The following is a 26,711-nucleotide window of genomic DNA, read 5'->3' on the forward strand; positions in this document are numbered from 1 at the left end:
GAGTTACACTTTATAATCTATTGACCATCCAAGGACTGACTGCTGACTGCAGAGCGCCCCCTTGTGTTTGGCTCTCTGGGGTTCTCTCCATGCACATTGCTGCAGTAGGTTCTCTGGGGTCAGGGAGACTTTCTACAAGATTTTGCTGAGTTCTGCTGTTCTGACCAGAAGAACAATTAGATGTAACCAGAGACGCGGCTTCAATTCTAAACACTGGATGTAAATGGATTATTTACTCGTCCGATTAATAACGAGTCCTGAATGTGAACTTTACAGGACGTGGAAGTCTATGCCCTTTACCAAAACACGTAAAATACATGAAAACCCAGCCAAACTGTGTGAGTAAGGACTTCTTATGGAGTGTCTATATGTTACTTTATCACATGATGTAGCATATTAAAAGGGACAGTAGATAGAAACCCGGTTCCCCCCAGAACACAATAAAATGGATATAACGTCTGCAAACTTATCAGGTTTTGACAATACTGCATTGATTTATATGTTCTCTGCCATGTATTAGCAGCTCTCTCTGCCTCACTCAGAGCGGGAAGTCCCAGCATGGACTTCCAAGCACCAATCAGGGAAATGCAGACTTTCTCTATGTGCGCAGCTGGGGAAACTCAGGGCTCCTGTCACCTCCCAGAAACTGAAAATGAAATTTAGAACCACAAAAAATGCTCAACTAATCATAATGAGAATAAAGCAATGCACAGAACGTGGTCATGTGATCATCACCCCGAAAACTCTGTGACCAATTCTGCAGAAGAGACAAATTATTTAGAGAGTGTATGAATGTAAAGGTATGGGCTTCCAACAGTTCTGCACATCGAAGGCATAGCTCCTGGGGTGCAGGGGTGGCAGACACACACAGACCCCCAATACTATATAAAAGAATAGTGGCACTGTGTGCAGGAGGTGCAGGGGCACAACGGGCAGAGATCTGATCCTGCTATATTGTACATACCTTATATAATCTCATATAGGGGAAGGTTAAAGTGCGACTTCATCGTGTCACCACTTAACTCTGCATAAAAAGCTAAGTTAGGCCTCTTTCACACGACCGCTTTTTTTTTTTCGTTTACGGGCCGTTTTTTGCGTTCCTTATACGGTCCGTATATGGAATCATTCATTTCAATGGTTCCGCAAAAAAATAAAAATAAATGTACTCCGTATGCATTCCGTTTCCGTATTTCTGTTTTTCCGTTCTATTGTTGCCCGCAAATCACGTTCCGTGGCTCCATTCAAGTCAATGGGTCCGCAAAAAAACGTATACATATGTCTTCCGTATCCATTCCGTTTTTACGGAACCATCTATTGAAAATGTTATGCCCAGACCAACGGATCTGTGAAAAAAGGACCGCAAAACACTGAAAAAGCTATACGGTCAGTGTGACAGAGGCCTAAGAGTACTTTCACACTAGCGTTCTTTGTGGATCCGTCATGGATCTGCGAAAACGCTTCCCTTACAATAATGCAACCGCCTGCATCCGTCATGAACGGATCCGGATGTATTATGTCTTCTATAGCCATGACGGATCCGCAATGAACACCATTGAAAGTCAATGGGGGACGGATCCGTTTTCAATTGTGTCAGAGAAAACGGATCCGTCCCCATTGACTTACATTGTGTGCCAGGACGGATCCGTCTTGCTATGCACCACATCGCAGACAGAAAAACGCTACTTGCAGCATTATTCTGTCCGCGATGGGGGAGTAATCAAACGGAACGGAATGCATTTTGGCGCACTCAGTTTCGTTCAGTCTCCGTTGACAATGAATGGGAACAAAACTGAAGTGTTTTCTTCCGCTATTGAGACCCTATGACAAATCTCAATAGCGGAATTGAAAACGCTAATGTGAAAGTAGCCTGAGTCTGCAATTTCATTATTCTTTTCCTCCAGTCACATCCAAAGCACCTTTCATAGATCTCAACTCTGTATAATTCCTTTTTCAACAACATTTCACCGTTTGAGTCCGCATAAAAATATATATTTGCAAATACTTTGCTTTAATGTTTTTGTCATGAGGTTTAGTTATTTAATGTAATTTCCTCTAGTCACTCCCAGAGCAGCTTTCAAAGACAACAGATGATCTCGGTCCTGCTGTCAGATATTTTCTTTTTTAATTTCCCTCATTTAATGATCTAATTGACATAGGGTACATCCAAAGCCAGCATCAATATTATTACACCCCTAGACACCTGCTGTCAGATGTTTGATTGAAAAGGTGACCTCTGCCCGTAACTGTCATCCACTCCTCAGCAATGCACTGCTGTATGGTAACAGGAAACCAGCAGAATTCTGAGTGCAGCTTTGGATGTGAATGGAGAAGAAAACATCCCATAACTCAAAATCAGAGATTTGACGATAACCGGGAATTCAGGTTCCCATTTCATATAGTCATGGACAAGACAAAGACCAAATTCTGTAGCCTCCAGGAAAACAGCAGCCATGTCACACAGAAGCCTTTGCTGGTAATTTTCTGCACTTTCCCGAGAACCTCTCCCACCCCCTCCCAAAAAAAACAACAAAAAAACAAGATGTTTTGATTCTGAAGTTGGAGGCTTTTTGCCAAGACATTAACGTGGCATCTGCAATAAAATCTCCAGAACACTTGGATGCGTCACGTGCTGAAATCCGAGTGCGAGCGCTGACCTCTTCCAGTTACAGTACGTGAGTCATTTCTGGAGCGGACGGATCAATCCGAGGACGGAGCGAGAAGCCGGAGCAGGGATCGTACAGTCTATCAATTACCAACCCAGAGTCCTGCAGGAGGAATCTAAGGCTAGGTCTACACGACGACATTTGTCGCGCGACATTTTGTTGCACCAATGTCGCATGCAAGTCGCAATATATTTTTGTCGCACGACAAATGTCGTCGTGTAGACCTAGCCTAATAGTAAATGCTACAGCAAGGTCTTCTGGTTCTTTGTTATGTCAGCTTCTGGGAAAGCTGGGTGACAACCAATTGGGAGACGATAACGAGCTCAATCTGCCACTCAGGAGTCTGGGAAACGATGGACATTTGTCAGCCAGAAACTGATGTAAGAAATGGCCGCGCCGCTGGGCTGTGTCCGGGATTGCAACTCAAGCCCATTCACTTGAGGACCCAGAGGCAGGAGTGTTGTCTTAAAGGGGGTTGTCCGGGATTGGGAAGATTGGTCTGTGTGGACAACAGTGCACAAAATTTTACACTCATGCCTCTCCTTTACCAGACAATTCTTATGCCACTTTTGCCTTTGAGAAAATCCCAGCCAGGAAGTGCCATTTTTATTACAGTCAGTGACGTACTGGGTCCCTTTCTGCCAAGCGAAGCCTCTTCTTCCACCCAGCAGTGAGCCCGGTGACATCACCGGCACTGATGGGGGGGCTTTAGCGCCGCCCTAGCCAGTAAAACGGCTAGGGCAGCGCTAAAGCACGCCCATCAGAGCCGGTGACGTCACCGAACACACTGCCGAGTGGAAGCCTCCGCCCGGCAGTGTGTTGTTGTAAACAAAAGAGCCAGTGCCCTGCGCCATCTAGCGCAGGGCAAGGGAGCATGAGATGGTCCAATGCTAGCATCTGGGCGGCTGCCTGGGTGAAAATATGGGTATGTCGGGGTTCAGCTCTGAACCCGGACAACCCCTTTAACTTATGCAACCCCTTCACTGTTCTAGACCTCCAGGGGTGTTACACTTACCCCTCAACTGCCCTAGACTACCAGAGATAATACCATTAAGCCATCACCACCCTAGACCATCAGGAATGTTATATGTAACCCTTTACTTCCCTAGACTACCAGGGATGTTACCATTAAGCCCTCACCACCCTAGACCATCAGGAATGTTATATGTAATCCTTCACTGCCCTAGACTACTAGGGATGTTACCATTAAGCCTTCACCACCCTAGAGCATCAGGAATGTTATATCTAACCCTTCACTGTCCTAGACTACCAGGGATGTTACCATTAAGCCTTCACCACCCTAGAGCATCAGGAATGTTATATGTAACCCTTCACTGCCCTAGACTACCAGATATATTGTTAAGACGTTCACCACCCTAACCTACCAGGAATGTTACTATTCCTACCTGAAGAACAACACTGGGCACATATGTGGGCACGGGATTTCAGAAAAGTCTAGGACATGGGGAAGCCGGTCAGTCACACCCCAGGAGGAGCACACATCGGACTTATGCTGCATAATTAGCATACAACTTCCGAATGGTAAAGGGTATCATGAATGAACTGTTTGGGACAGGTGAAGCAAGGTTTTTATGCACTACAGGACGGGGTATTTTGTATGAGGACTAAACTGTCGGTGACAGATTCCCTTTGAAGGAGTGTTGTCAATCAAGGACTCTCTTAAGGGAACATGCACAGTCAATGACTCTTTTAGGGAGTATCCTACTCACAGACCTCTTTAGCGAGCATTCCCAATCAAAGATTCCTTTCGGGAGAATTCACATTCACAAACTCCTTTAGCAAGCATGCCCAGTCAAAGACTCATTTAGGGAGCATACCCACTTAAGGACATTTTTAGGGTGTGTGCAAAATCAAGGACTCTCTTAGGAAGCATGTATAGTCAAGGACTTGTGCTCACCGAAGGGCTCATTTAGGGATAGTGCTCATTGAAAAACTCATTTAGGGAGTGAGCTCATTCAAGGACTCATTTAGGGCAGAAGCGCGTCTACTCAAGGACTCTTCTAGGGCATATGCCCAGTAAAGGACTGTTATAGGGAGTGTGCCCACTCAAGGACTGTTATAGGGAGTGTGCCCACTCAAGGACTGTTATAGGGAGTGTGCCCACTCAAGGACTGTTATAGGGAGTGTGCCTACTCAAGGATTGTTATAGGGAGTGTGCCCACTCAAGGACTCTTCTAGGGCATATGCCCAGTAAAGGACTCTTATGAGAAGCATGCATAGTCAAGGACTGTTATAGGGAGTGTGCCCACTCAAGGACTGTTATAGAGAGAGTGCCCACTCAAGGACTGTAATAGGGAGTGTGCCCACTCAAGGACTGTAATAGGGAGTGTGCCCACTCAAGGACTGTTATAGGGAGTGTGCCCACTCAAGGACTGTTATAGGGAGTGTGCCCACTCAAGGACTGTTATAGAGAGTGTGCCCACTCAAGGACTGTAATAGGGAGTGTGCCCACTCAAGAACTGTTATAGGGAGTGTGCCCACTCAAGGACTTTTAGGGAGCATGCTCACTCGAGTACTTATCTAGGGAGCATACCCACTCAAGCACTCTTTTACAAAGCATGCACAGTCAAGGACTTTTTAGGGAGGGTATCAATTCAAGGACTCATTTAGGGATTATGCACACTTAAGGACTATTTAAGGTCATTTACTGAATTTCTTTTATTTTTGCATATCATTTTTGTTAGTACCATTCCTCTCATGGGTTGGGGAATCTGATATTCAGTTTCAGGGCCTGTTCTCATCATCACACTAGCAGGACACATGGCTCATCACTTCACTCCAATGGCCAGGAAGACGATACACTTGTTGGTTTGGCCAAAACTAAGACTGAGTAAGATCCCGTTACAAGAACACGGTGAGCCAGCTCGTGTTTCCTGCCCTGTCTACACCCGCGGATGGATGTGAGGAGCGCACACACCACTCGGGCTCTGGGCTAGACCCAACATCCAGGCTCCGGAGTTGGCAGGTGTCTTGGTGTTTCCCAGCCGCTGTCAAAACTCAGACACCGAGCTTCTCACAGTCCCACAAAACAAGATCTGGCCGACGCTGGATCCAAGATAGAGAAGGGGAAGAAAAAGAGACTGGAAATGTAGAAAACAGAACAAACAGAGGGCTATTAATAGAAAGACTGAAAAGTCCAGAGTAAAGGGTGAGAGTCGGCCACCTGTCCACAAACAGCAGGAACAAGGCTACGAGATGGGGCGGCAAAACTCTGGAGGACCAAGAACGGGGAGGAAGAATACAGGGCATGATGGATAACTGATGCGGCGTCCAGACTGCTGCCCTCATCAGCGTACAGAAGATACAGCTGCCATAGGACACATGAGATGAGGCGCCCATCTCAGGAGAACTTTACCCCTTTTTTCCACAATCGTAGCATGTAAGAGGCATAATCCCAAAATGTTATCTCACCCTTCACCCTAACATGAGGGTAAGGTCCTGTGCCTTCTGTCTTGGGGTGGTAGGGTGTGATGGGATGATTGTGCTGCACTATGGGTTGGGGAGGGGAGCTGTTATATCACAAAGAGTGCAAGCAAATTTAAGAATTCACAGTTGATGGATAGATGAGTCCTGAATTGGGGACCCCTATTAGACACAACGGAGAGGGACACCACTGTCCCGTCTATGTTACATGGGCGGCTCATTGTTTTTGATGAAAACTGTGCAATGCCTAATTTCCCCTGTGGAGGCGCTGCAGGGAAACTGAACACCTGATGCTGGGTTCCTCCGCAGATGAGATGGTCGCTTGTGGTCCTAACAGCTGGACGTCGTGCAATCGGCTTATCATTAGGAGACTGTACAAAGAAAACCCTCCTATGGCCAATACAAAAAAATAATCTGCTCTGACCGGGGTCTATGGTGGGGTCCCTGTATAAATGCTGCTCTGCTCCTGCCTTATAGCTCTTCCTCGGCTTTGTGTTATTGAAATTCCTCCTGACGGCTGTTCTCAAGAGCCAAAACCACAAAAAACGCAGAGCTAAACTTTTCTCACAGCTCCGCTGCCAACCTCTTCCCTTTCCCAGGAGTCGCACAAAGGTGCTTATGTAGCTGCGAGGTAGAACCCGCTGTACCTGATGTGAGGAGAGCGATCCAACCCCGGGCTGACCACAACCCAGCCACTACAGTAAACTGTGGTGTTCATTCATCCCCCTCCGCCCCTGGTTTATGGTCCCTGAGAACTAATAAGTGAAGGCTAATAACCCCCAATAGAAAGGTCCCATTCACACCAGAGACATCAGGGTGAAGCGAGTCAGCTATGGGGACAGGTCCCTTTAACTCCCTTCTCCTGACATGTCTATTTTAGTAATCAACTACATTCCTCATGTAACAACAATTCTGGAGCATCTGTTCTGATGACTCTATGTTGTACCATTACTCTATTATTCCTACTATAAACTGGATGGGTCCTACCATTCCCATCGTCACAAGGGCGTGTCCCTGCACAGTCTGCACTGATTGGACAGTGTTACAATGTGCAAGGACAGATGTCAATTTATTCATAAACGTCTAGTGGGAATAACAGAGGAACTGCGCAACATAGAATCATAAGAATGGATACTCAATAATGGTCCTTCTTATGGGGAACACAAGGAGAGGGGACAGGTCCTCCTTAAAGGGGCTTATATTGCCGCTCCCCTCTGCGACCAGCTCATTCATTTACTGGTCCTCCATTGATATCATTGGGCCTCTGTTTCTTTCCTCCAGAGCAGAAAGCTAGTCTTGTCCTAAAAGGGACTGTATGGGGCAGACAAGGCGCAGTACATTATACCGCCATGTGTGCCATGACCTGGTTAATATTCTCAGCCTCTCCCCTCGTCCTTCCACCCGACACTCGGAAAATAAGTAAAATAACGAATGATTCCCATATACATCAGAGCTGCGCTACCTTCTCAGAATCCGCCAGACTGTATTTTGGCTGAAAACTTCGATGATTAGTCCAAACCAAATATTTTTCCTCTTAATTTGTGCCACCCAGCTTTCCCTTTCTGTTCACTCAATTAATTAATGTCAGTCTAAAGTGCCGCTGGAGTGGCCGCCATGTAACCCATGTGGCGCTGGCTTTTTAGCTCAGAACCATTCATATCCCCAGGTATGGGCACGGTCACAGTATATGGCGGCACAGTGAGACGGGCACAGATGATGCCCATGTTCACTGTACAACAAGTTATGATTTCAATGGCTAATTCTAACCTAGAAGGGAGCGTTCTACATCACTCACTTCTGTATCAGAACATAAACATTTGTTCCGCCGTAGAGGAAAACGCCGTCCGCTCACACAGGGATCTATTCATTAGCTGCAATCAGTAAATGGAGGTCCAGCTGCAGGATCAGGGGGCGGAACCCGAAACCTATAGGCGATTAATACGCCGCGGCTTTCCCTGTACAAATAGTCGATAGCGGTGGGCACGGGATGCAATGTTCCACATGGCGGAGCGCAAATCCCTCGCAGCCGCTCCCGATGCACGTTCTCCTGGTAATTACAATTAGCGAGGCAGTCAAGGTGGACATGCTTATGTGACTTTCAGTCATGTCTAGGAATCCGCTGCAGAACAAACGCGTCTTCTTTACTGCGCCAGACTCAGGCAAGACAAAAATAAGCAGATACTCAGACACCTACTCAGGAGGGAGCGCCGCGCGGCATCCATTATCGCACCGGAGGCAGATGCAGTCTGGCTGAAAGTGTCTGCGCCTCAGTGTTATACATGGTGACAACAATGTTTCTTAAAGGGGAAGTTTAACCATTTACTATTTTCTTTGTTTATAAGAGGGATTGTCCTATCTGGGACACTTATGGCATATCGATAGGATATGCTAAAATATGTCTGATAGGCATGGGTCCCCAAAAACCTTTGCCCACCATGAATAGAAAGCACTTTGCGCATGCGCAGCTTTCTCCATTCAGGTGTATGTGGCTTCTATAGCCAAGTGAGCGCGCTCAGAAGTTCCATAGCAGTGAATGGCGAGGACACCGTGCACAATGGGCCTCCTCTCCATTCACTGCTATAGCGCTCGTCTAATTACAGACGTCCCATAGAAATGAATAGAGAAAACCACGCATGTTCAGCGTCCTCTGCCAGCAGAGGTAGTACCCACACCTATCAGGCATTTATAGGATATCCTATTAATACACCATAAATGTCCAGATGAGGCAACTCCTTCGACGTCTGCTTGCTGTCAGTGTCTATATGTCAGCAGGAACATAGCTAGAAGGGGTTGTTGGGCAGGTGCCCAGGGCACAGGTTGCCAGTAGGAGTGCCAACAAGCCTTTCTGCCTCTGCCAGGGTACTCGGACCAGGACTGGAGCAGTGATTACATCTTCTGTGCTGAGGAGGGACCTGATCATTCCTCTGCGTGTGATGGACTTTTAGTCTATGAATGTCAAAAATAATGTTCAAGCTCACTGACAGAAAGCAGAGATCTTGATAAAGGTGAGGACTTGAAATACAATGTAGCATTTCTATTCATTACAGATAGGGTCCCCTTTAAGAATTTGCGCCCTGCTCGAGACGGTAATGATTGTGTCATCACTGAAATGTCGTTAATCTCCAAGTAATGACAGACCGAACAGATCAACACCCGGTCGGCTGCCAGCGGGACTCTGACGGGAGGCAAGACATGGCAGTGCAGGGCCAGCTTTAGTTCTATCTGCTTCTTGGAAAGTTGGGTGACTAGTGTGCATTCCATTCCAGCTCGCACATGGCTGGTCACCCAGCTTTCCCTGATTCCTGAGTGGCAAGTCATCATCTAGAGATGTGGTGATGCATTGGGCGACAACCCCTGGGTTACCTGTAGTGACATCTCTTCTGGTTGTCACACCGTTTTTCTTGTGAAGCCACCTGACTAGATAACTACATAATGGGGCAGGAATTATGATAAATCCACACCATTAGGTCAGAATTCTTAACATCTACACCATTTGGCTACATGCACACAACCGTTGTTTTGGTCCGCATCCGAGCTGCAGTTTTTGCGGCTTGGATGCGGACCCATTCACTTCAATTGGGCCGCAAAAGATGTGCTGTCCACATCCGTTGCTCCGTTCCGTGGTCCGCAAAAAAAATATAACCTGTCCTATTCTTGTCCGTTTTGCAGACAAGAATAGGCAGTTATATTATTGGTTGTCCGTGCCGTTCCGCAAATTGCAGAACGCACACGGACGCCATCCGTGTTTTGTGGATCTTCAATTTGCGGACCGCAAAACACACAACGGTCGTGTGCATGTAGCCTTTGTATCTTTTTCCTTTATATGGAAACATTGAGGTTACACATACTGGAAGTAGCAACAATGTTGCAATTTTAACTCACAAGTAAACAAATGTTTCTCAGGAATTCCACGGCTACTTTCACACTAGCGTTTTTACTGGATCCGGCAGGTTTCAGCAAAAACGCTTCCATTACAGATAATACAACTGTCTGCATCCGTTATGAACGGATCCGGTTGTATTATCTTTAACATAGCCAAGACGGATCCGTCATGAACTCCACAAAAAGTCAATGGGGACAGGGGCGGCAACAGCAGGGCGGCAACCCTGCTCACAGGCCTAGGAAAATTTCTGCGCCGATTTCCAGCATAGCGGAAGAAGAGAAAACATTAGCAGTGGAAATAAATAGCCTGTTAGTTAATTCAAGTGGAAAATGCAAGGATTATCCCTCCAGACTATCCTTGCAGGATCACACAGCGAATCCTCGGCAGATATCCAGGGGTCAGCCTTGCACTCATTGCACCCGCGCAGAAAACGCACTCATGTGAAAGGGGCCTAAAGGCCACTAGCGAAATTCTACGTGAAAACGTCTTTCCTGTGTGACCGATGTTAGTAGCTCTGGTATCTGGACTTGTACTTTAAATTTAGATGTCTTGGGTTTTGCGCTGTCTGTGTCCTCCCTTGTCCCCATATTTATAGTAAAGATGGATAGAAGACAGCGATTCGCAGGCCCGGCCTGCACGCCCCATTTATTCTCAGAACCGTCGGCACAGACGTAAATACCACATCTTATAAACTCAGGAGATGTCTCTGGAGAGTCTTGTGAGAGGTGAACTGAGGACGTGGGGGCTGCACTGAACAGAAGAAGAGGAATTAAAGATGGGATACTGACCGCCATATGACAGGAGGACGTTCCACAGATCAACGCCAGCCGGGACGTGATTGGCTGGGCTTCACGTGGCAGGTTATATCCGGTCAGGTCGGCACCGATCACACCTGATGAAGAAATACGGGGAGTTAACAGCCGCTCTGACCTGTAACTACATAAACACTAACATAATGTGATAATGAGCACTAGTACGATATACAAAAATCTAAATTTAAAGGGGAACTCTGCCCAAAACTGAAAACCGCCCATAGAGTAGTTAATCAGGAGCTAGAGAAGAAGATGAACATCTGATCAAACTTTTTCTTTTTCTCACAGAGACGTTGACATCTTTCCGTTGAGTAGCGGCAGCCATTTTGATAAAAGACAACTGGAAGTGCCGCCATAGTGGTTGTCACCGTTGAATAAGTTTCTTAGCAACTTTGTGCTTTGTTATTGATGGAACAGGAGGACAAATGCAGGTTCTGGACAGTCAATATGGCCGCACTATCTGTTGTTACTTGTATCAATAGTTATTAACATCATGTATTAAAGATTGTTTTATTTTATTGTGTTGTAATGTTATAACGTATCACTAGGACATAACGCGATAGTCGGAGGGGTCCAACTTCTGGGACAGGCACTGATCCAATCCTTCTGGGGTTTCACAGTGCCGCTCAGCTGGGCTAGGAACTGCAGCACAGCTTTGCACCATCAGGCGGTAGCAATATGGCCTCTCTTCAAGGGGTTTTCCATTTTATGTAACTATTGGTGAATTACTCAATGAAACAATCAGCAACTCTCTAAGGCTAGTTTCACGTCTGCGCAGAGGATCTCAAAACCGGAATTAAACAGATCAGTTTAGTCCCCATTCATTGTCAACGGGGACAAAACTGATCAGGATGCGTCAGTACGTGCATGTGCATCTGTTCCGTTTTTTTTGTGCCGGATGCAAAACCACGGCAAGCTGCGGTTTTGTGTCCGGTTTGCGAAATGGAACAAACCGCATCTGGCATGAAAATCAATATAAGTCAATGGTGCCGGATCCTTTTTTTGTTAGCAAAAATAACTGATCCGGCACCCGTTGACTTACAATGATTTTCATACTGGATCCGGTTTGTTCAGTTTTGATTTGAATACAACCGGATCCGGCCCAAACGGAGCCATCAGGATGTATTAAATGGCACAGATCCGTTTACTCTGGTTTTGAGATCCTCTGCCGGATCTCATAACCAGAAATAAAAAAAACAACGCAGATGTGAAGGTAGCCTATACATTTAGGGGATTTTCAATTTCTTACCATTTTGAAGAACTCCGTTTGTTGTCAGTGAATGAGAACATTCTTACTTTCAGAGACAGTAAACCTGTACAGAGCTAATCCTGCTCTCAGCTGAGGGTTTGTTACAGATTTTACCAAGTCTAGACAAAGTGCTGTGAACAAGATACATCAGCAGCTCCTGCACAAATCGCGCTGGAAGTTTGCTACAATGTATCACTGCAGGTAAAATGTATCAGTCTGGAGTCACAGAGCATTCTGTAAACTGGATACCATTGTATCCTCTTCTCAGCTGAAAACAGCTATGTACAGGTTTCCTGCCTCTGAATGGATTGTTTACATTCACTGACAGCAAACAGACACCTTCAAAAGGATGAGAAGCTAAAATATAGAGTCTATTAGAAAGCTGCTGAAGCTTTCATTCAGTGATTTAAGACTTAGGCTACATGCACACGACCGTTGTGTGTTTTGCGGTTCGCAAATTGCAGATCCGCAAAAGACGAATGGCGTCTGCGTGCGTTCTGCAATTTGCGGAACGGCACGGACAGCCAATAATATAACTGCCTATTCTTGTCCACAAAACAGACAAGAATAGGACAGGTTATATTTTTTTTGCATACCACGGAACGGAGCAACGAATGCGGACAGCACACGGAGTGCTGTCCGCTTCTTTTGCAGTCCCATTGAAGTGAATGCGGCTCGGATGCGGACCAAAACAACGGTCGTGTGCATGAGGCCTTATTGGCATAAAACTGGAAAACCCTTTTAAAGGGATATTGGGAACCCCACCGATCCTCGCAACAAAGGGGCTTCAGTACAGGTGAGATGCTGCATCCCCTTCACTGTTTTCCCATGCACAGCGGTGCCCTAGCCACCCCTTATGCAGGCAGCTCCATGCACAGAGGGCGGGAAGCTTGGAAAGGGACACAGAAAGGGGTCCCTTCATTCCCAGGACCTGTGGGGGCCCAGAGGTCGGACTCAAAGCAATTATAAAGGGATGACATATCCTAGCAATAAGCCATTACTTTATAAATTGGGAATACCCTTTCACTTTAATGGGACTGATTTTGCAGTACACTTCCCGGCCACTACATAGTGTGCGGCGCTGTGTTAGCTGGGGAGAGCCGTGGGTCCCTCTATTATTGGGGGGCTGATCTTGATCACTTATCCTAAGGATAGCTCGTTAATTTTTAAGGCCCAGAAACCTCTTTAATATATTTTAGCTAACAAAATGGTATTGTCATAAATTTTATTATCAAAAATATTAAATGGGTTTTCTGAGATATTTTAATTTCTGGATAAGTCGTCAGTATCAGATTGGTGAGGATCTGACTCCAGGGACCACCGCCAATCAGATGTTTGAGAAGACAGTGAGTGGGACACGGCGCTATACAATGTACAGCACGGTACTTGGTGAGCATGGAGAAAGCCGTGGCGCTACTGCGAGCACCGCTGCCTTCTTAAACAGCTGAACGGCGGCGGTCCCGGGAGTTAGATCCCCACCAATCAGATACTTGGATCTATCCAGAGCATAGGTCATCAGTAAAAAAATTCTCAGAAAACCCCATTATTGGAATATTTAAAATACTATATATATAATTGTCATGTCTACTACTTATATTCTTATTTATTAAACACTGTGTATTATATAATCTATATTTACTATTAGGTGTGCATATTATTATTATTATTGTGTAGTTTTGATTTATCTTATTATCATTGTACTTGTGATACCACCATTAATAATAATCATTTGTGTCATTCTCTCGGTGACCTTGTCTGCACCCCTGGTCCCGGTGTGATCGGGGGGCTGCCGAGCCCTCGGTGAACCCCTGGTGACTGTTATTCCTGCACAATGCGGTTAATGAGGCAGCTGTATAAGCATGGCGTTTTATAACCCCAATTAATATGGAGAGGCAGTTGTTTCACAGCTGTGGCTGAAACCCTGATTAACTGCGACACAAGCCCTAAAAGCAGCTGCGAGGAGACTGTGCACGGACTATAGGGCCAGTGTGTACCTGCCGCCGCACCGCGCACGCCGCCCGCATGTTATTGGAAAATGGTTGCAATTTTAGCATTTCCTGAGGCTGTCAGCACCTCGTCAGCCGGAGCAGACCCCAGACTCACTGAGCGTCCCACCGGAGAGAATTCCCCAAAACACTGCAATCATTTCACCACGTTCCCACGAATATTTTACCAGAAAGAAGTCTCCAGCTGCGGACAAAGAGGAGAAAACGCTGCCATTAAATGCCACGTTCTGTATTTTATTGGACGTTCAGTTATGGAACCGAGAAATCCTAAGAAAGATTTTTCCAGATTCTTTTGTATTTGCTACTGATGTATCTAATGCTAACATGTGTGATAAATTACTGCATCTAAAGCTATAATGTATGATACTGTCTGCCTAGCTGTGTATCTAATCCTAATGTGCGATACCGTCTGCCTAGCTGTGTATCTAATCCTAATGTGCGATACCGTCTGCCTAGCTGTGTATCTAATCCTATCAAGTGTGATATGGTCTTCTGAGCTACAGTATGTATCTAATCATGTGTGATACTGTTGGCTAAATTACTGTATCAAAGGCAATAATGTATGATACTGTCTTCTGAGCTGTGTATCTAATCCTATCATGTGATAAGTTACTGTATCTAAAGCTATAATGTATGATACCATCTGCCTAGCTGTGTATCTAATCCTATCACGTGTGATACTGTCTTCTGAGCTATGTATCTAAGCCTAACATGTGTGATACTGTCTTCTGAGCTGTGTTTCTAATCCTATTATGTGATACTGTGTGGTGTGTCTGTGTATCTAAGCCTATCATATTTGATACTGTTTGCTAAGTTGATGTATCATGTGTGACCCCACCTGCTGGGATGGTGTATCTAAGGCTACTTTCACACTTGCGCTTGATCGGATCCGTTCTGAACGGATCCAATCATATTAATGCAGACGGAGGCTCCGTTCAGTACGGATCCGTCTGCATTAATAACTTAGAAAAATTTCTAAGTGCGCAAGATGCCTGAGCGGATCCGTTCAGACTTTCAATGTAAAGTCAATGGGGGACGGATCCGCTTGAAGATTGAGCCATATGGTGTCATCTTCAAGCGGATCTGTTCCCATTGACTTACATTGTAAGTCTGAACGGATCCGCTCGCCTCCGCACGGCCAGGCGGACAGCTGAACACTGCAAGCAGCGTTCAGCTGTCCGCCTGGCCGTGCGGAGGCGAACGGAGCGGAGGCTGAATGCCGCCAGACTGATGCAGTCTGAGCGGATCCGCTCCATTCAGACTGCATCAGGGCTGGACGGAGGCGTTCTGCTCCGCTCGTGAGCTCCTTCAAACGGAGCTCACGAGCGGACCGACGAACGCAAGTGTGAAAGTAGCCTAAGACTACTTTGTGTGATACTGTATGTCAAGCTAGTTTCTCTAAGCCTACTATGTGTGATACTGTCTGCTGAACAGTGTATCTAGGCTTATCATGTGTGACACTGTCTGCAGAGCTGTTATATCTAAGCTTATAATGTGTGATACAGTCTGTTAAACAGTGTATCTAAGACTATTGTATGTGTGATACTCTGTGCTGAGTCACAGTATCTAAGCCTATGATGTGTGATACTGCATGGCTGACACCCATGAACAGATCTAGGAGATGGCACTGATACGGTGTCTGAAGACGGCCAGATACCACGCTTTAGTGCCAATGTCACATCTGTTCCCCTGCACTGAAGCTAAAGATTAGATGAGATGTTTACTGGTGGATGCCATTGGTTTCTGCAGCTCACAAGACCCGCCCCCGAGGATCTCTGACCGGGAAAACCAGGGTTTAAAGTTCTGCCCGATGCTTGGTTTCCCAGTGATAATTATCTCCATTCAAACAAATATTTACAAGGAACAGAGACAAGCAAGTGTGTATAGGGGGAATCAGGACAATACCTATTGCCCGAGTATGAATAACTCTACATTATTTTTTCTTTTATTCGATGTTTCCTTTACATATTTTTTGCCAGATGGAGAAATTTGGAAACCATTTCCTAAAATGAATCAAAAAGACCTAAACAGGTCATGGTGTCTGAGCACGTCCCCACATCTCTCCCATACGTTGTCCCGGAGCAGCGCTCGCCCTGTGCTGTATACAGAGGGGCCCCTGTTCCCGTGACTTTCTGGCTGCTTTCTATCACATCCTGACACATGAAGAATAGCAATGATAACTCCTGGCAAACATTACTGTAATTTCTCCTTTTGGCTAAACTTACCGAGCCCCCCGGCGTGAGCGTCGATGAGGGAAGCGGCCACGGCGACCCCCTCTGGAAGGCCAAGGTCTCTGGCAGCTTGTGACATGAGATTATTCCCAACGGAGACTCCTGGAGACACAACGCGGTTTCCTGGGCAGACGGAGGGAAAATAACAAGAGTTCAGACAGAAATAAAGCAGATTCTCTCCGTAAGTGGCCGACAACCAAATGTGACAACACTGAGGGGCTTGAGAGTAGTCGCAGACCATTTCTCCTGAAGGGGGCGCTAAGTATCTTGTTACATTCAATACATAAAATCTGCAAAAATGTTGAATAACTTTATAAATACTTTGTTTCAGGCCGATTTCACATGAACATATTATGGCACCTTTGTGCACCTGCACTATGGTCACAAGTCGCAGCATCTCCGCAAGATTACTGACCCGGGAGCCAAGGAGCCGGAATGGGGCAGAAGGGAGTAGGAAAGTATGGATTTCTTCACAGGCTGAATGCCATAGACCTTACAGGAAAATTTCCCAGTGGGCCAATCCCCAGGGGGCCACTTTTAGTATTTTTTCCAGGGCCACTTTACGTTCCCAGTCCGCCCCTGGCTGAATGTGTGTGTGTGAGGGGAGGGAAGGGGATTTTTTTAAAAATCCTGGAAAACCCCTTTAAAGAGAAAAGAAGGATGAAGGGTCCTGGGTCGACTCGGGAGGGAAACTTATGAGGTATGTTATGTCCTGTGTGGGGATTCGCTCTGGTAGTTAGGACGCGGTGTTTATTCACACATTGGTGTATAACAAAATGCAGATACAGTGTATCACAAAACGCAGGTGACTTGGTGTTTGTTCACACACAAGGAAAGTCCATAAACAATAAAAGTCACCTTTTCTCCTGGGTGTTAATTCACACCCTGTTCAGCCTCATCAAGTCCATAGGCGGCCTGTTCGCCTTTAGAGGGGCCTGAGTTCTCCAGCCCGGCTCAAACCTCAAATCCCAGCAAAGCCCTCAGTTCACAGCGCACAGACTCCTGAGCTTGACCGTTAGAGGGAGGTAAATCCACCACACCTGGCAGTGCTGGCTGGTTTTTATGCCTGGCAAAACCCCGCTTGGAACATGGGGAGTAGTGACCCACCCAGCACTTTGACTACTCCCAGCAAGAGCTGTCCCAGATCAGCTATGACAGCCATGCTAAATCTCACAGTGTCAATTAGCAATAGCTGCTGCTCACACCTAAAATACCGGCTCTTACTTCACAGAGGCCAGGAACCTTGGTGACACATACCTTCCATCCGCGATGATTTCAGGTACCTTCTTACACCTGTTACACATTTTGCACCAGGGCCCGTTAAAGATATATCCCCACCTATAGTTACCAAAAGTCCAGAATGTGCAGGGACTGTCTCTGAAACTGTCTCTGAAATTTGGGCTGCCCCAGGCTGAAATGGTCTGCCCCACTTTGTTTTGGGCATTTCCATGGGTGGGGCCTATTTGTCCCGACTGGTAAGTATGCACCACCTGTTATCAGAGAGTAGGGCATTGTGGGAGCTGAGATGGTACTCGGCTCAGTCACTTGACTGACAGCAGAAGAGACTTTAAATTGTTGTCTGTTTCCAAGGGCAACCAATAGAACTTTGAATCTTTTTGAAAGTAATATTCTGGTTATGGGAAGTTATCCCCAGTCCACAGGATAGTAGATAACTGTTATATTGGTACAGGTCATACCACTGGGACTCCCTCGGATCATAATAATGGGGACTCTGATTGGTTGGTATGAGAACAGGTGCCCTTATTCACAGAGTCAGCTGGGATACAAGAGGCACAGTGTGTATCCACTGTAGAGACTGCCAGCAAATGGCACGAGAGCAGTAAACCTGGCAGGGGAATCCCAAATCCCCCAGATTTGTTCTTTCTGTGGGGCCAAGATGGAGGAAGAGATGCTATTATTACTCAGTGGTGGCCGAGTGCACGTGGCTGTGTGGTTTCTTTCCGCAGTCATGGACACCCAGACATATACAAGAGGATAAAGGCCTCCATCATAGTGAGACAGAAGGAACAGCTGAAACATCATGGCCGCCGCCGCAGAGAAATAATCTTTCCTTCCCAATAAAAAAACAAATGTCATCTCGGCACTCAGCAGATTTCTGATGTTCTGGGATGATGGATTATACCGTGAGCAGCTCGAGGACCAGACCGTCTCAGCGGTTGGAAACCAGATGTTTTTGCATAAATCATGGACACAGTTTGCATTATATACAGTTCAGCTGTTAAAGGGAAGATGAGGATAAGCACCAATCTATCTATTCATCCATCAGCCTATCCATTTATCTGTCTTCTATCTATTTATCTCATATCTATCTCTCTCATATCTATCTCTCTCTCTCTCTCTCTCTCTCTCGCATATCTATCTATCTTCCAATGGTATGTATCCTGTAGCAATCCTTCCTGCTTGACTTGAGAGTCACCTGTTGTAGGGAAGGTTCTTACAGGTGGTAGGATATCTACATAGTTTAAGCTCATCTGAAAAGTTTGGAAGCAAGCTTCCTTGGAACTATGAAGAATCTGCAGTTTTCACGATCTTCATCCTAGAAGCCTGCAGTCAATTAAGAATTTCCAGGGAAACATTCAGGATTTTTCTCAACTTCAAATACAATAACACAAGGCTATAACTAGACCATCACATGACTCCTCAGACCCACCTAATGTGTTGACTCGGCCCCCGGGTTCCAGCTCTCCACGCTGGTGGGCACACCCTGCCTTGTCATGCTTATTGAAGTAAAGTGTAGAGTCACCTTCACCAATTCTGGTCCTGGCTACCAGGAGCAGAAAAACAAAACGGTGGCAGAGACCAAGCACTGGATCATGGACTGAAAGAATAACTTTCTGCTATGGACTCTCTCTTTTTTTTTTTTTTTAAAGATTTGCAAATGTGCAATGGCCAAGGATGTCAAATTAGTGATATAAATTATACTAATACTATAATATTTATATTACAATATCAAATAGCACTAGACCACTAAAGTAGAAGACACCAAGACTAAGCACTAACTTGTTCAAATTTCTGGACTAAAACACTAAACTGCTAGACACCAGGACAAGCGCACTGAACTAAGAAACAAGAGGTCGTGGACATCAGGTTTAGGGCACTCAACTACAGGACAACAGGTCAAATGCACTAAACTAGAGACAACAGGCGTGGGCACTACACTAGTAGACATCAGACTGGATAGCTGGACATTTTGGGACTTGACTCCGGTTCACCTGCCAGAAGGAATGGTGCCTGGACATGAGGGAGTATAACACTAACCCACTGAACCGAAGGCTGAGACACTGGACCATTACACAGGAGCAAAAACACAGACACTGACACTTAAGTATTAAACTGTGAGACATCCAAAACGGAAACACTAAACCAATAGACAACAGGACTGGGGCACCCTACTATGGGGCGAGAAGTAGTGGGCACTAAACTAGTAGACACAGGCTTGGGAACCACTCTGTGAGGCACTAGACTAGTTCCCCAGGACCCTAAACAACTGATGATCAGGACCAGGGTACCAAATTGCCAGACATCTTGGGACTAGGGCCATTGCCCCCAACTGCTGGACATGTAGGAGTAGGAGACAAGCCTTGGACTAAAGATTGGGAAATAAAAACACATATCAGCACTTAAACAACAAACTGTGAGACATCCAGGGCTGAAAAACTAAACCACAAGACTCCAGGACTGGAGGACTCAAATACTGAAGAAGATGTTAGAGCACTACAAAACTTGACTGAGAAGATGAACCATTAAAACCTGTCCATAACATTTCTGGACATTTAGGAATTTGACACTATACCAAATGCCACCAGGACTGGAGCACACAACTGTTGTAGTAACTACTAGACAATAGCCAAAGTCACCCAGAGCACCCAACTGCTGGACACAAAACAATTAGGCACCAGGACAGCAGGAAGCTGAGGAAGAGTACTTTAAAATAGTAGAAAGAAGTCTGAGGCACTATACATCTAGACACCAGCAGTGGCGTAGCGTGGGTTGCCAGCACCCGGGGCAAGCCAAAAATTCAGAACACACACAGTGTGACCTGAAGTCTGGGGCTGAATGCGGCAGTATGGGCCATATTCTCAATCTTCTCCCCCAACCCTACCATGAAACAGATATGTGGATGGACATTATTATTACAGTAGAATACCGCACCATACCTGTTACATCCAGTGACGTCTCCTGTGATGTAGACTCTCCTCGACGTCTTCATTCAGAGATAAGACCGCCATGATAACTTCTTTCAGCCGCTTCTCGTCTCTGCAGAGTTTCACCGAAAAAAAATTAGGTTCCTCACTTTACTATCATGCTCTCCTTCCTTCAACACTGTCATCCTGCTGCCCCCCAATACTGAGCTAGAGCCAGACAGATAGCTTTCATTCCCCATAATATTATTCCCCCTGTATATTATAATGGCCCCCTCTTTATTATTAATGTACTGGCCCCCTCTTTAATAACAAAGAGGGGGCCAGTACATTAATAATAAAGAGGGGCCATTACATTAATAATAAAGAGGGGGCCATTATATTAATAACAACGAGGGGGCCATTACATTAATAAAAAGAGGGGGCCATTGCATTAATAATAAAGAGGGGGTCATGACATTAATAACAAAGAGGGGGCAATTACATTAATAACAAAGAGGGGGTCATTACATTAATAACAAAGAGGGGGTCATTATATTAATAATAAAGAGGGGGCCATTATATTATTAATAAAGAGGGGCCATTACATGAATAACAAAGAGGGGGCCATTACATTAATAATAAAGAGGGGCCATTACATTAATAATAAAGAGGGGCCATTATATTAATTAACAAAGAGGGGGTCATTACATTAATAATAAAGAGGGGGTCATTACATTAATAATGAAGAGGGGGTCATTAATAGTAATGTACTGGCCCCCTCTTTATTATTAATATAATGCCCCCCTTTTTATTAATAATGTACTGGCCCCCTCTTTGCTAATGTAATGTCCCCCTCTTTGTTATTAATGTACTGGCCCCCTCTTATTACTATGCCAATGCCATAGCCTTTCTGCTCCAGTCCTCTCCCACCCCCCATACTGCCCCCAGAGCCTCTGCACTGCAATTAGGAAAGGTAACATAAAAAAAAAATACTTACCCATCTCCATCCCTGCTTGTTCCCGCCGCAGGCGGTCACGAACGCCTCACTGTGCCTTCCTGCGCCGCGTCATCGCGTCATCTCGCGAGACCCGACGCAGGAGGTCACAGTGAGGTTATCGTGACCGAGTCCTGCATCGCTCTACTGCCTTATAGGCTTCAGGCCACTAGGCCTGAAGCCTATGGGGCATAACGGAGGGGACGGGAGCCATAGGCTCCCGTAGCCCTCATTGAAATTTCGGCTGCCTGGCGCCCCCTGCAATTTGGTGCCCGGGGCAACGGCCCCTCCGGCCCCCCCCACGCTACGCCCCTGGACACCAGGACTGCAGACTAAACTACTGAACACCATGACTTGGAGGCTGAACCACAAGACACCAAGACTGGCGCCAACAACCACTGGATCATAGACATGAAGCTGGGGTATTACACAACTAGACACCAAGTTTGCATGACTAAATTACTGCCCACCAGGACTAGGAGGCTTGACCACTAGACACTAGGACTTGTGCCAACAGTTGATGGACATAAGGGAAAAGAAAATTAGGACAGCAGTTCGGCTTGAGCATCGCTATGCTTGGCACATCGCGGTGTTCGGCCAAATATCGCATGTGCTCGAGTCAGTGTATTTAAATCTAATGTAGCCTCTATTTCTGAAAAGATTCTGGCGGGATTCAAACTCACAACCTTCTACATTACAGCCAAGAATGTCAACCACTACACTATAGAGCTAGTAGTAAGTATTCCTATACAGCAGAAGTCTCATATTTTATTTTATTTTAGTAACTAGCCATGCAGCTTTATAATGTAGTGGATAAGATTCTTGGCTGTAATGTAGAAGGTTGTGAGTTCGAATCCCACCAGAAACTTTTCAGAAATAGAGGCTAAATTAGATTTAAATACATTGGGTGTCCACAAGCACTAACTCCATATATGGACATGGCTATATATGGAGTCAGAGCAGGGACTCCTAAGCCGAACTAGAGTCCCGACACCCCCCCTCTTCAGAGCAGAGGTGCCTGGTTTAATGCTCGGGTTCTCCCGTTGACTTATTTTCTGTAGAGCACCCAAGCATCATGAAGTGTTCTACTCGAGCACCAGAGACACGAGCACTTTGGTGCTTGACCAACACTAGACACCAGGACTGGTGCCAACAACTAATGAACTTTAGGGATAAACACACTAAACTAATTGACATGAGGCTGGAGCACTATACATACATCTATACACCAAGACTGTAGCACTAAACTACTGCCCACTAGAACTTGTACAATGAATCACAAAACACCAGGAATAATACCAACAACTGGTGGACCTTGGGGATGGAGACATTGACCTAGTAGACTAGAGGCTGGGGCACTACACATCTAGACACCAAGGTTGCAGCCCTGAACTACTGCACACTGTGGCTAGGGGGTAAAGCTTATTAGACACCAAGAGTCATAAAATGATTTAAAACCACTGGGAAAAACCACATTTGATGAACCCACTAGAAGATCTTGTGACTTGTCTCACCAGTTAATACACCAGTAAACCAGAGAGTAAACAAATAAACCATACACACTCTTTATGTCCACTTTGGAGAACCAGAACTTTTTCTCATCCTTTATTGTGCAGACTGTACGTCCTGTTCTGACCACATCAAAAACACAAAGTTTAACCTCAAAGATCTGGGAAGCAACGCTGACTCTGTGAGAAGATCAGACATAGTTTAGTTTTGTGGCCTCAGTAACAATGTATCATTAATATTAGTGCAGATGCTCTCGCTCGGCCTTGGAGATCCCAAGAATAGACCCGCTGATCATATCCGAATATTTACAGTCAACAAGTTAAAATCTTGAGGAAGAGAATATGTTGAGAGAGAAACGCTGTGTTCCCAACAGGAACCGACCGCACAGCTGGAAGGAGTTTACTAGACGGCTCCACATTCTGCCATCTCTGCAGCTTTTTTCTCAAGTCAGCTGCACAGAATGTAAACACGTCCCAGCGCGCTTAGCGTGGAGGGCAAAACTACTAATTATTACTCCCAGCCAATCAGAAGACGACAATCAAGTTCAGGTCTATAATTGATGGCTTTGTGGAAATTGCAACCTACATTTTAATGTATGGAGAATAAGACGGAACCCTGGCAGAAAACGTCAAAGCTGTAAATTACATTTTCCCATCAATAACATAATTACAATGTGCTCAATTCATGAAGTCTATAGAAACAAAGTGAGGGATACAGGCAACTAGTAACATGTGAAGGTGTAGAGGGTATTACAAATGACAGTATATAGCCACCTCTAAACATCAGTCTACAGACAAGACTTACCATCTATATTATACAGGCTGACTTAAAAATTCTGCAGACCTCAGAGCCAAGACATCCCATATCATTCTGCTATGTACAAGAATATAACTACTATAATACTGCCTCCTATGTACAAGAATATAACTACTATAATACTGCTCCTATATACAAGAATATAACTACTATAATACTGCCTCCTATGTACAAGAATATAACTACTATAATACTGCTCCTATGTACAAGAATATAACTACTATAATACTGTTCCTATATACAAGAATTTAACTACTATAAGACTGCTCCTATGTACAGGAATATAACTACTATAATTTTGCTATGTACAAGAATATAACTACTATGATACTGCTCCTATGTACAAGAATATAACTACTATAATACTGCTCCTATGTACAAGAATATAACTACTATAATACTGCTCCTATGTACAAGAATATAACTACTATAATACTGCTCCTATGTACAAGAATATAACTACTATAATACTGCTCCTATGTATAAGAATATAACTACTATAATACTGCTCCTATGTACAAGAATATAACTACTATAATACTGCTCCTATGTACAAGAATATAACTACTATAACACTTCTTCTATGTACAATAATATAACTACTATAATACTGCCTCCTATATACAAGAATATAACTACTATAATACTGCCTCCTATGTACAAGAATATAACTACTATAATACTGTTCCTATATACAAGAATATAACTACTATAATACTGCCTCCTATGTACAAGAATATAACTACTATAATACTGTTCCTATATACAAGAATTTAACTACTATAATACTGCTCCTATGTACAGGAATATAACTACTATAATTTTGCTATGTACAAGAATATAACTACTATGATACTGCTCCTATGTACAAGAATATAACTACTATAATACTGCTCCTATGTACAAGAATATAACTACTATAATACTGCTCCTATGTACAAGAATATAACTACTATAATACTGCTCCTATGTATAAGAATATAACTACTATGATACTGCTCCTATGTACAAGAATATACCTACTATAATACTGCTTCTATATACAAGAATATAACTACTATAATACTGCCTCCTATGTACAAGAATATAACTGCTATAATACTGCCTCCTATGTACAAGAATATAACTACATAATACTGCTCCTATGTACACGAATATAACTACTATAATACTGCCTCCTATTTACAAGAATATAACTACTATAACACTGCTCCTATGTATAAGAATATTTGTGGTCGTGGCAACCAAGTATGTGTCCGTCCTACCTAACCTACCCTACCCCTAAGCGGTCAGTGTTGTGCCGTGACCGTGTCGTGGAGGGACGCCTGAAAGAGGGCATCCCCTTTGAGAGTAACAGGAGAAAAGGGTGGGTGGGAGGGATGACTCTGCACTACGTACGTTTGTGGGAGGGCGCCGGCCGTTTAAGTAGGTGGCCAAGCCCCTCCCACAAATACAGGCCAATGAATCGGCCTTACACTTGTGGTCGTGGCAACCAAGTATGTGTCCGTCCTACCTAACCTACCCTACCCCTAAGCGGTCAGTGTTGTGCCGTGACCGTGTCGTGGAGGGACGCCTGAAAGAGGGCAAAAGACATACTGGTAGGCAGAAGTATTTATTGCAAAGACGTTACAAAGCTAAAGTTTGAAATGCTGCCGACATTTCGGCTTCAGGGTGTGGTATGTAACGATTGAAACAAGACGAGCGCCAACGCCCCAGTTTCTGAATGACATGCGCAGGCACTCGGTTCTTGGAGGCCGCGGATGCCGCGCCTATGCGGAATGAATGGCCCGAAATGGTGGCAGGGTCGCCGCCCGTGCTGGCCACTAGTGACCTAACGTGGGATATGAACTGCTGGGTGGTGAGCGGCACCACCCCGAAGGGTAACAGAGGACTGTTCGGTCCGGCCCCGGACAAGGCGGACCTTAACCGACGAAGCACCGTGACGGGACACCATTGATGTGTTGTGGGAAAGTAGGATATCTGGACAGGGGGTCCCAATTGGGAGGTTTTAGACGTCTTGAGCAGCAACGTGAACCCGTCGGAGTTCTGGACCAGTTGGCTGACCTTGAGGAATTTGTCGCTGCCTGGTGAACAGGTGAACTCCCCAGGTCTCAGGAAGCCGTAGAAGGCCAAGTAGATGGCGGATTTAAGTACCAAGCTGGCCAAAACCCCGAAAGGATTACCGTCCAAGGCATCAGACAGTTTGTGGAAAAGAGGGCCGGTGACCGGTTGCCTGCGTACTTGGCTTTGAGGCCCGCACTTGCTTAAACCCTTGAGGGCGGCTTTGACAGTGTGTAAGGTGAACACTGATGCTAGCTCGGGGTGGCTAAGAGAGAGAAAGTGTTGTACTCCCGCCAGGTATGACCTCACTGTGGCGTGGGAGAGCTTGCGTACAGAGTGGCAATACCCGATGAACGCCAGGATGTACTCTGGAAAACTGGAGTCCTCCTGAGGACATTCTCCTCGAAACCTGCAGAACGTCTTCCACCCGGTGTTGTACGCCCTGGTCGTGTTAGGCGAGAGGGAATGGCGTATTAGAGCGTGGGCCGTCCCAAGGTGGTCGGCTACTCTAGCCTTAAGGACTCGAGAGGAGGGATGGTGGCGCCTGTCGCATCTGCCTCTGGCATTATCTGGAAGAAACGAGAGAAGTTAGCCCTCGACAAGGCGTCAGCAGCCCCGTTCTGCGCACCTGGCACATGCGCACTAAAAACATGAAAGTGGTGTTGCAGGGAGAGCTGCACTAACCGTCTGAGAAAACACATGACCTGGCTAGATTTCGACAGTCCACTATTAAGAATGTCCACTACGGCTGTGTTGTCAGTCACGAACAGGACAGACTGACGTGCCCAAAACTTGCCCCAAATGTGGGCGGCTACCACAATGGGGTACAGCTCGAACAGTGCCGAGGTCTGGAGGAAGCCTGGGATTTGTCCCACCTCGGCAGGCCATGCGTCTGCCA

At 45.5% G+C, this 26,711-nt stretch overlaps 1 protein-coding gene across 2 annotated transcripts in view; it reads right to left on the minus strand.

The window, feature by feature from the left end:
- The window catches only part of FGGY (FGGY carbohydrate kinase domain containing), a 162,240-nt gene that overhangs the window by 73,030 nt on the left and 62,499 nt on the right, over window positions 1-26,711 (minus strand). For both annotated transcript variants that reach the window (XM_044301317.1, XM_044301316.1), the window contains exons 7-8: window positions 16,283-16,411; window positions 10,779-10,882 (exon numbers count right to left, since the gene is read on the minus strand). In XM_044301317.1, the coding sequence (XP_044157252.1) occupies window positions 10,779-10,882; window positions 16,283-16,411 (233 nt within the window). The remainder of the gene's footprint in view (window positions 1-10,778; window positions 10,883-16,282; window positions 16,412-26,711) is intronic.

This window comes from Bufo gargarizans, chromosome 7 (assembly GCF_014858855.1).
Source record: "Bufo gargarizans isolate SCDJY-AF-19 chromosome 7, ASM1485885v1, whole genome shotgun sequence".
Taxonomy (NCBI): domain Eukaryota; kingdom Metazoa; phylum Chordata; class Amphibia; order Anura; family Bufonidae; genus Bufo; species Bufo gargarizans.